The sequence below is a fragment of the Pyxicephalus adspersus genome, chromosome 6, assembly GCF_032062135.1.
Source record: "Pyxicephalus adspersus chromosome 6, UCB_Pads_2.0, whole genome shotgun sequence".
Taxonomy (NCBI): domain Eukaryota; kingdom Metazoa; phylum Chordata; class Amphibia; order Anura; family Pyxicephalidae; genus Pyxicephalus; species Pyxicephalus adspersus.
Window position 1 is genome coordinate 18,251,491 of NC_092863.1, and position 10,546 is coordinate 18,262,036.

The following is a 10,546-nucleotide window of genomic DNA, read 5'->3' on the forward strand; positions in this document are numbered from 1 at the left end:
AAGGAATTTAACCTACTGCATCATGGGAAGGTTATGCGGGGTTTGGCTCAGGGACAAACTTTTTGGAGAACCAGAATGTTTATTGTGATGTGTACAAGGGACATGGGTCAGACATTGTAGGGAAATGTCATAAAGTAGTTTTGAAAAGTAGCACATGTTGGGGATTCAGCCGGGTAAAATCCCTACCTACTGCTTTACTGGAGTACACTGAGCAATACCTTCTCCAATTGTCATATTGTTTCTGGTAACCTGGTGCTCTGAGATAAACAAGTGTTATACAGTGGTTTTTATCAAAGTAAGCGTTCATTGACATTTTTTTTTGAATGCTACCAGAATGTTTTAACCACATTTCAATTTGTATAGCAAACCCATCTGCATTTCAATTGCCATTTAAATGCAGATTTGTCAGTTTGTTTTACCTGCTTTGCTGCAGTTCAAACACTCCTAATTAGGACGCACTGCGTCAAAAAAAGCAACACAAAACAAATCAAATACAGCATATGAGCTCCCAGGATCACTACTCAATAAAAGGTTATTGGAATTTTGATAATCTACGCTTGCAGTGCGTTAGGGTAGGGAACGTTATTTCCCCCTGTAGTAAGTGGACCAAAAGGCAGTCAGCTCTGAGCACCTCAAAGCTGTCAAATTCTGGCCGGGTATACAGCAGATTGGGGCATATCTGAGCTCCTGGACAACATTGCCTGAGCTTCTTCCAGAATCGGGACTTTGGGCTTTTTGATTGGTCATGGCGGCAGTTCATTCACACCAGTATACGCTGAAACTGTGGATTGTGGGAATTCATAATGGACAGGTTGAGGTCTTTGCTGCAGGTCTCTCTTTAAGTAAAAAAAAGATTCCTTTTTTTTTGGTTCCTTCAATTTTAGGTTAAAGTTCCACTTTAAGCAGTGTTTTTTTTTTCCAGTCTCTTAACTCTGTTACCTCATACTAAATAATCATGTTGAAATGATAATTGGTTTTCGCAGAAACCTTTGTGATTGTTAGCACAGCTGACACCCATTATTCTGTAAAACAACATACAGTACATTATGTTCCCATGGGTTTCAAAGTCCTTCATACAAATCCTTTTCAATTTAAAATGGACAAACGTGTTTCTTATACACATCTGTTTTTTATTATTTTAGGAAATAAAGGTTATACCATGCTTCACATTGCCAAGAAACTGACAGTCTTATTGAAAAGTGTCCACTCCTGTGTTGATAGATGAGAACACTGGATTAAACTAAAAATTAAAAAGACAAAGAATGACGATATGCCGAACCGCATGCAAGCTGATATGTAAACCAACATGTTTGATTTTATTTTAAAGCTCTCCAAGACTGGAGAAGATAGACTATATTGGTAATACGTGCGTGATCCAGAAAATTTGCAATGGATTTCTTAAAAATTATCAGTTCTTAGTTGCCAAATGCTTTAAATCCTAGACCAAATCCATTTCAGGTTGGCTGGATCACCTAGGTTCTCCCATGATAGTCTATCTTCTCCAGTCTTGGAGGGCTTTAATATTCCTGCCTATGTGTTCTTGCTTACTGAAGTTGCTCTTTAGTTAGGAAGTCGATTAACATATCCAACCCACAACAAACTTGGGGGTCTACTGATTTTTAGATATGGATAAAAGGATTCTATTTAGAATCCCCAAACAAATGCATAATTCTTAATAGGGCTACCTGAAAATCAGATTGAGCGCCTACAGTTTTCTCCCCAGCCTCCTTTTAACCCGACGTACTACCCGGCTGTTTTTGGGTGGTTATCGAAGAGCTGGTTCACAATACTGGGTCTGCCACCCACCTACAACTTCTCCCCGCCCAGCCTAAAAAATTATTAAAATTCTTGCCAATAACATATTTCAGTGGTCAAAACTAAATCTATATCCACTCATGGAATATTATGATACAACCAAAAAGAAGTGTGTGTGTGTGCATTCTTATACCTTTGTTTTTTCAGTTTGATGACTTCTCCAGAGATCTTTGCATCCAGGCTTTATTGGAAATCATGGACATGTTCTGTGACAATCTAAGGTAATATTTGTATCATTTTCTATTGAAGTTGTTTTTTATGTGTAACATATACTTAAACACCAAAACAAGAACTTTCTAAATTTCAGCTTAACAGCCCTTAGATATGTGTAAGTTTCTTTTTTCGGACAGCAAATAAACATTTTCAGTGGAAAACACCAGTTGGTTTTTATAGAAATGCAGTGTTCTTGTCACTTTATTTAAACAGTATTATCTTCCTTGTGATAACTACAATTCCGCCATGTAATGAAGGTGAGGAGTGAGGGAAACTTGTTGGTTTCCAGATCAGGAGAGATGTTTGGGTGACAGCTCAGCTCCTCAATAGATACAGCTAAAAAAGAAGCGTTGCCAACTTAGGAAAGCAAATCTATATATGAAAATTTGCCTGGAAAAAAAAAACTAATTCAGTTATCAAATATAAATACTGATCTGCATGAAAATGTTGTTCTGGATTTAGATACTCTTTAACACTCGCAATTTTTTCGATCGATAATTATTTCTAGTTGACATGTCTCCTGCCCAATAATTCGGGTGGACATGTAGGCAAAGCATAAAAGCATAGATTAAAAAAAAAAAAAAAAAAAACTTTCACGACCTGGAAAGTTTAAACTGAGCATTTTTGACTTGGAAGTGTTATGATAAGGATAATATGTTCCATTAGTGAATATTGGGTGCATTAGGTGTAATTGATAAACCGATTTGGTCCAATTCTATAACACTTGATATTTGTGTTTACTTTTTAATAGAAGAGATGATCCATTTAGTGACCTAAGGCCCGCTTACACTTGGGCATTTTGGGAATTCTCAATTTATTGCATTGATAGCTTTTGTGCTGTGAGTTAGTTCATTGCCATTGGCATCCCAACACATCAAACAATGAAGATGTTTTGCAGTGCTGCATATGGTGACGCACTCCCATGTGTTATGGTATGCTGTACCAGATAAACCGTGCATGTCCAGATTTTTTTGTTCCTTCTGTTACCCTCACCTTAATTGGGAATTAAATTGGTGGTAGCTCAACTTTATTTTTACCTATTTACCTTTGTTTCCAGCTGTCATGGTAAAGCAGAAGAGTGCATCAGCCTGTGTCGGGCATTGATGCATGCTGTGAACTGGCTTCTACGTTGTTCTGCATACTACGTGGAAAAACTGAAAGAGATCACAGATCCACTAACTTGGGAGTGTCAGCTGTCCATGTGCCTGAAGAGACTTGAGTCCATTCTTAGCAGTACTAAGAACCGTGCACTCATCCATATCGCCAAACTGGAGGAACCAGGTAAGCTTGATAGGTTTCCCATAGCAAATGATATTTTATTTATGAGTGGGCTGGAGACATTTTTTTTCTCCCGCATTGTACGGAATGCTGTTGTTTTGGGCGCCAGTGCTTATTTTTGCACATCAATAAAGATAGCTCATGTTTACAACACATAGAAAATATCATCAATACAATTCTTGCTATTGATTAGAGAATGTTTAAATCTTGAAATGCATAAAGGGAGTATAGTCTACCCATCAAAGCATTTTGCAGTTTACTGTACAATCTGTTCAACAGAAATCAGAGAGTTAGCCAGGTGTGCTGGAGTGCATGAAGCTTCATAACAAGGTAGAGTAATGGACAGATTCTTATTGGCGTGCTGCTTCACCTGTTACTGATAAAATAGGTTTGGGATGAAGACCTGTAAGCGAACTAGAAACTGCAACAGGCCAAGGGAACGTCCTTTTGTTCTGTTCATTGTGGCAGAGTAAAGGCCAGGGCTAATTGGATAGAAATATTAATTCCCTGGCAGATAAAACTGATCTAATATACTTTATGTATATCAACTGTACATTAGGCTGTTTGCCTGGATTTCATCTTTTCCAAAGAAGGCAAAGCCGGTGTGGGTGTTTTAGGAATTTAGCTGCATTGTTTATATAAAAGCCAACTTATGGTTATGTAAAGGAATAGTCTGGCTTTAGCTTATACACAGTGTTCCTAGATAGCAATAGCAGGTTGCTGTATGTTGCTTTTTAAAGTACAATAACAGACAAGGCTCAAAATTTAATAATATGTAAGTACAGTGAATTCATGTTAAGCTGTAATTTTAATACATTAGTTTTTAGGAAACGTACACTGTTATTGACAACTTCACCTTAAAATGTTAGTTTCCTGAATTTTAATTATTTTAAATCCCTGACCTATTACATTTCTGATTTGTCCAGTTTCTTCTGCTACATTCCTAATTCAATACTGAAGCCAGAAACGGCCAAGCAATTGGCATTTGCAAAAGGAAGTTATTAAAATTTAACTTTCTTTTTTAGCAAACATTCCAGGATATTTTGGACTGTAAGACTGTACATGTATTTCCACTGCTTTTGAACCCCCAATTGAATTTCACTATGTGTCCTTCAAGTGTATATAAATACAATATTTAGTTTTTTGTTTGGGATAGAGCAGGGAAGAGTTGTAATTCTTTTTAGGTATATTGGCTTTCTGTATTTTTTCTGGGGACAAAAAAACGCTAAATGTCCTAGTAACAATTGTCACTGATTTTGAAGTAAGAGAAAAAGTCCATAGTATTAAGTTGTAAGCAGAACAGCAATAGAGAGGAAGCATTCCAGTATGGACACTTGTTGCTGTGACATCTGTCTAATAAAGGATTTTCCATACTTTGGAAAGCTTTCCTTGTGCTTTCTATTGTGTCTAGCAGACAGGAAGCAGAGAAACTCTTCCTAATGGGACATAGCCAGCACAAAAAAAATTTGGCAGAGGTTTAACCCTTACCTTGAAAGAATTCTTCGGATATGCCATTAGCTCAGGTGATGCTGCAGAGGACATCTACATAAAAGTAAATTATTTACCTTTACTAGTGATTTATGTTTTAAATTAATTTATCCTTTCTAACGTCTTACCTGCATGAGAAAATCATTGCTGCAATGAAATTGTTTGTTGTTAATACCAGATCCAATTTTTATTTTGCTTTATTTATTAATAGGTTTTTAATAAGGTATTTTCAGGTTGGCTTCTTCCAGGTCCCCTTTAGATATATGAGGTCTGCAGCATAAATTTCTGTGATAGCTTCTCCCTCTCCAGCAAAATAGCCTTTGTGATTCATACCTAATGATCCTCTTGTCTCTGTATTGGATCAGCCATGTCGTCCTGATCGTGCCATTTGTGTTGGGTAATACTCTCTAGCTGACAGTTATGTCAGACCTTGTTATTTTGTCTCTTTTTGCTTGTAGCCTCCTGGGCATCCGTGGAGCAGTCATTGCTGCGACTGGCCGATTGCATAAGTCTCCTTCCCAGCATTCAGCTACGGACTCAGGCAGAGGATTGTGTGTCGTTAATCAGGAGGTACGCTTCTGTCTACTTTACTTACCCACAGCACGTATAGTTTTACTTGAGGGGCACTTTATACATTGTTGTGACTGCTAGTCCAAAAGCTTTTCATCTTTTTATAGCTAGAGTCTGTTTAACATTGACACTTACCCAATAAAAGTCGACCAGTTTATCGCTTTTAACTGCAATAATGTAGAGGTTAAAGTAAGTTAAAGTGCATTTGCTTAATCTTTTTTTGGGGATACAGGAGTTATTTGGTTCCCACCTATAAAAGGCAAGGCATAGTAACTAAAATAACCTGCTTCCCTGTATAGGCAAAGAATTCTCATTGCAGAAACTGAGAATCCAGTTATCCCAAAACCAAGAGACAGCCTAAATCCTCTGTATATAGAGATATTGAGTAAGAACAGCTGTGCATTGGACCAACATATATTGGATTATTAGCAAGCAAGGAAATGAACTTCCCATCCCCAATAAATATATGTTAAAAATGCCACTTTTGCAATCTCTGGGGATTAACATACTCTGACTTCCCTAAGCTTTCAAAGTCCATTGTGAAGGCAGCAACCCATTACAACTAAAATCCGGAAAACACCACACCCTTTCCTAGCCAGACTTGTTTTCCTATGCTTTTATTAGGTACACTGCATCATTGTATAAAAAGCAATACAAAATTGATGCAGATTGTTATTCTACAGAAATTTTGTAGTAACAAAATTACAAATTTCCCTTATCTCCAAACTTATAACCACAAACTGGGCTCCAGAACAATATCTACATATTCTATACATAGGGGCCCTGTATAATGGCATATTATTAGTTGAGGGGTCCTTGTGATGTCTCTTTTTACTGCTTGGCATGTTTAAAGAACAAAAACACCAAACCAACATCCTCCCCTGTAACTGACGTTTTGTATGTATGTAAAAAAAAAACTCTTGCAATTTGCTAGTTCTGTAGGCGTATTTAAAGAAAGCATAAAGATCTTTATAAACTTGGCCTCATACATCCAGCTTTTATATGAAGGGTCAGCTTTAAATCAGGCTTGTGTGTGGTATTATGATAGATAGAGGCAGCTGAAAAGAGCGATTTTGCCTATGACACAAGATTGAATGTGCGTTGATGAACAATCTGTTGTTTATACTCTTTTAGGAGGCATTAAAAAAATGTAAAAATAAAATATTGTGAAAGACAATCTGCTAGGTTCATAAGCATTCCTTAAAAACAGGCATCCATTGAATATTAACTGTACATTTGGTGCAACTTCTCCCATTCCTGTATTCACCTGTGCAAAATCTAGTGAAGTATAGTTAGATCCTGCATGCGCTGGAGTTACTTGGTACCTGTTGTCTGGCTCTGTATATGGCAGGTTCTTTTGTTAATTAGCACTTAAGCACTTTAGTTAATTAACAGCCAGTCGCTGGTATTGGGTGAAAAAGTTTTATCCCCTTCTACATGTACTTCTACTTTGTCAGCCTGTCACACACTTTTCAAATAGAAATTACAGGTGACCACTTTCAACAAATGTTATATAAGCATTGCAATTACTAATAGTGTGCATGCATGTGGACAGCTGGCTGCAGATCAATAAACATTTAGCTATTATTGACTTCACTTCCCAAACGTGTTGTTCCGCTGCTGGTACTTAAAAAAGTGGTCATGTGATTCACTACCCTTTTTCTAGTCTACACAGGTATTTTTTTTTATCATGCAACACAAATTTCATATGCTCTATTGAATATTCCTTCTATAAATGTGACTTATCACTGAACAAAAATCTTGGTAAATTGAACGACAGCTTAAAAATGTTTGATCAAGCAACCTTGTTAGGGACATAGTAAACAGTCTGTAGCCCTGTCCAGATACTGTAGTTGCATGGTTTCTAAAAAGGGAACATATAATGGAGGAAATATGGGGGTTGCCATATATGACCCTTGAAAATGGTTTACTGCCTCTAACAAGAGTTTGGTTTGTTTCTTGGCAATGATGTTAAATGATGGTTTGGCTACTAGAAATGACAATTTATGTTTTCTCTTTTCTTACCTCCATAGCATTCCATCCATGCTTTCTTCACATTCTGAACAGCTACACAGCACTGGTTTCCCCACTGTTCATGCTGTTGTGATGTTAGAAGGTACAATGAACCTTACAGGAGAGGCACATCCATTTGTGGAACAGCTGAATACAGTCAAGAGAATGCAGGTGAGACCATGGGACCTTTGCTGACCATAAAAATACTACTCACCTGGCTGCTACATTGAAATCTTGGCATTAATGCCTTCTGAGATACAAACCCAGACCAAGTGTGCAGACAAGGAAAGTATTAAAGAAAGCAAAGTTGGTCAAAATTAAGATGACAGCCAGGTAGCTAACTTTTTGAAAAGGATATATGCATAGGGCAGCCTCTATATTTCTCTTTTGGTTGGATTTCCTTAACAACTGAAGCTTTGCTTATGGTAGGGGTCAGCAAACTTTTTTTTTGGCTACTAGGCCATTTTAGGAGGTCAAGAAGGCACACTAGGCCAGACTCCCTCTCTCGCTGATGGCTCAGCCCACTATCAGGAACACCCCTGAAGGGAAATCCCTTGCTTGGGAGCAAGATAGTAAGAAGAGAATATCAAAAGAGATTTTTTAGGACTTCATTCTATAAATACAAATCTTTTAAATGAACACGTAAAAATGCTTTATCTGCTTTGATTGTATAGGTGATGTTTTAACAATACAAAGCCTGTGATGGTGATTAAATAATGACAATAAATTCTGATAGTAGATTTCTGTTTGTTGATAAACTACATTGCTTTGCATATGTAAAATTCATGCATTGTGATGATTGTGTTTAATGATGCCCATATTTCTGTTCTCACAGCGAATCCCATCTCATCTCTTCCTCCTTGAAGTCTGGAAGGCGTGTATTGTAGGTTTAATAGAATCGCCTGCAGGAACCGATGAGCTCAAATGGACTGCATTTACTTTTCTCAAAGTATGTGAATACATGTATTAGAAAGTGTTATTTTCTTTTTGGATTGTATGAGATCTCAAAGACATTAGTATACAGACCCCACTTCTAGAAGACGGGGCGTTTAAAGGAAGCCAAAAAAACATTTCCCATAACCCATTTTTAAGTGCCCTGTTTAGGAAGTTGGATAGGTTTCTTCTCATGCAAGAAATACCTTGGCCACTATTTTTAGATAATTTAGCTTTTTTATGATTCATATTCACTTTAAACTATATGTATTAAAAACCTAAAACTTATGTATTTTCACCATGGCTTGTTTTAACCTATGTTAAAATGTTTGGATTAAAATGATCAATTTGTCTTCGCTCCTGTTATGTTATGCTGTGCCTAATTTACACTAATCTATTAGATTGAAAGCCCGTTCCTATACACTTGCATTTAGTGGCATCTTAGTTTTGCATGATCAGTTATAATGTGATGTTCTGGTTTTAGTATGTCTGGCCATAATGTTATTTTTAAACATATGAAGACCAATAGATATATAGTGGTGGTTATGGTTAGGGGGTCACTTGAAGGTATACGAGTAATCGTCTTGCCAAGCCAATTAGTGCAATATTGGAGCTGAAAAGAACAGAGAAGAAAAGAAGGCTTTTTGTGGCAAGAGAATGTATTGAAACACAAAATATACTTTACAGTAGTACAAGCAAATTGATATTGTATGTATGTGCTCTGATTCTATACAAAGTCCTACTAAACTAATACAGAAAGCTGATGTTAACACATGTAAATGGTCTGTCTTATCTCCCGACGCGTTTCGCCCTAAGGGGCCTTTTCAAGGGATAGGGGAGACACATAAGGATATAATTAAAATCACAGACGCAGCCAGTATATTAGGCACCACAAGTGTTTTATGAAAAGTTGATGAGGGACTCAAAATGGAGTCAAAATGGACTCAAGGAAAATTATGTATGGAGGAGATAGTCCTTAAATGTATATGTAATGCTATTATAGGTAAGAGTAACAGATTAAATGTAATAATTTATTCTTTCAAAGAACAAAGAAATAAAATCTTCCAAGACCTTTTATAAGAGGAGTAATTGCTTTATAAAAACCCACTAGGGCAGCAGGTATTCAACAGGAGTGGTATGCAAAAGAACGGGATGCCTGCATCCTGTATACTCGAATGGCTGCAGGCATCCTGCGTATATGATTTTAATTATATCCTTATGTGTCTCCCCTCTATCCCCTGAAGAAGCTCCTTAGGGCGAAACGCGTCGGTAAATGAGACAAGCCACTTACATGTGTTAACATAAGCTTTCTGTATTAGTTTAGTAGGTCTTTGTATAGAATCAGACCACAGAAAAATGATATCAAATTGCTTGCACTACTGTAAAGTATATTTTGTGTTTCAATACACATCTTGCCATAAAAAGCCTTCTCTTGTCTTCTCTCTTCTATTCAACTCCAATATATGAAGACCAATAAATAAACCAACCTCATAAAACTGTTTTTTTCTCGATTGACTTGTATAGAGGTGATTCGCCATCAGCCATTCCTGGATCATTCAGGACAGATCCATGAACCACATCAGGCAACTACTGTACACATTTTAAATTATCACTCGAGATAAGCTGGACCATTTATATCATGTGAGATTTATCTCACGAGTGTACATAACTAAATTATGGCTGTTTTTTAATCATATTAAAAATGTGTATTTTTTATCCTGGATACAGTACCTCATTCTGACAGGTGGTGGTGCTAAACTAAAGTTTTTGTTTTTAGTGTTGAGATCTTTTATTTTATTTATCATATTTTTGGTTTTAATCTTTACCCCAACAAGATTCCACAAGTGCTGTCAAAGTTGAAAAAATTCTGGCAGGCAGATCAGGTAACAAATTACATTATCTACTACATATTGTGGATATTACAAAGCATTTTAGGTTATTACCTGGAGTTTACTGTTTTGTAACTTTTGTTTCTTGTAGGACTTCAATGAGGATATGAACACCGCATTTGAGTATTTACTCAAGCTGACCCCACTTTTAGATAAAGCTGATCAGAGATGCAAGTAAGTCATCTACTGCAATAATCTATTGCTTTGTACATATATAGGACAGGATTTGTCTGGAACTAGTGTGCCAGTCTAAGCTGTCAATTTTAGCCTAAACTAACTTGTTTGTAACTTGTCTAACATGTTGTAACCAACATCTCTGAAGTATATATTTTAAAAATAATGTAATT

General features: G+C 36.7%; 1 protein-coding gene across 1 annotated transcript in view; it reads left to right on the forward strand.

Moving 5' to 3' along the window:
• The window catches only part of MED24 (mediator complex subunit 24), a 39,294-nt gene that overhangs the window by 9,107 nt on the left and 19,641 nt on the right, over nucleotides 1–10,546 (forward strand). The window contains exons 5-11 of the mRNA XM_072413692.1: nucleotides 1,963–2,036; nucleotides 3,086–3,309; nucleotides 5,253–5,364; nucleotides 7,398–7,548; nucleotides 8,213–8,326; nucleotides 10,146–10,193; nucleotides 10,291–10,373. Coding sequence (XP_072269793.1) covers nucleotides 1,963–2,036; nucleotides 3,086–3,309; nucleotides 5,253–5,364; nucleotides 7,398–7,548; nucleotides 8,213–8,326; nucleotides 10,146–10,193; nucleotides 10,291–10,373 — 806 coding nt within the window. The remainder of the gene's footprint in view (nucleotides 1–1,962; nucleotides 2,037–3,085; nucleotides 3,310–5,252; nucleotides 5,365–7,397; nucleotides 7,549–8,212; nucleotides 8,327–10,145; nucleotides 10,194–10,290; nucleotides 10,374–10,546) is intronic.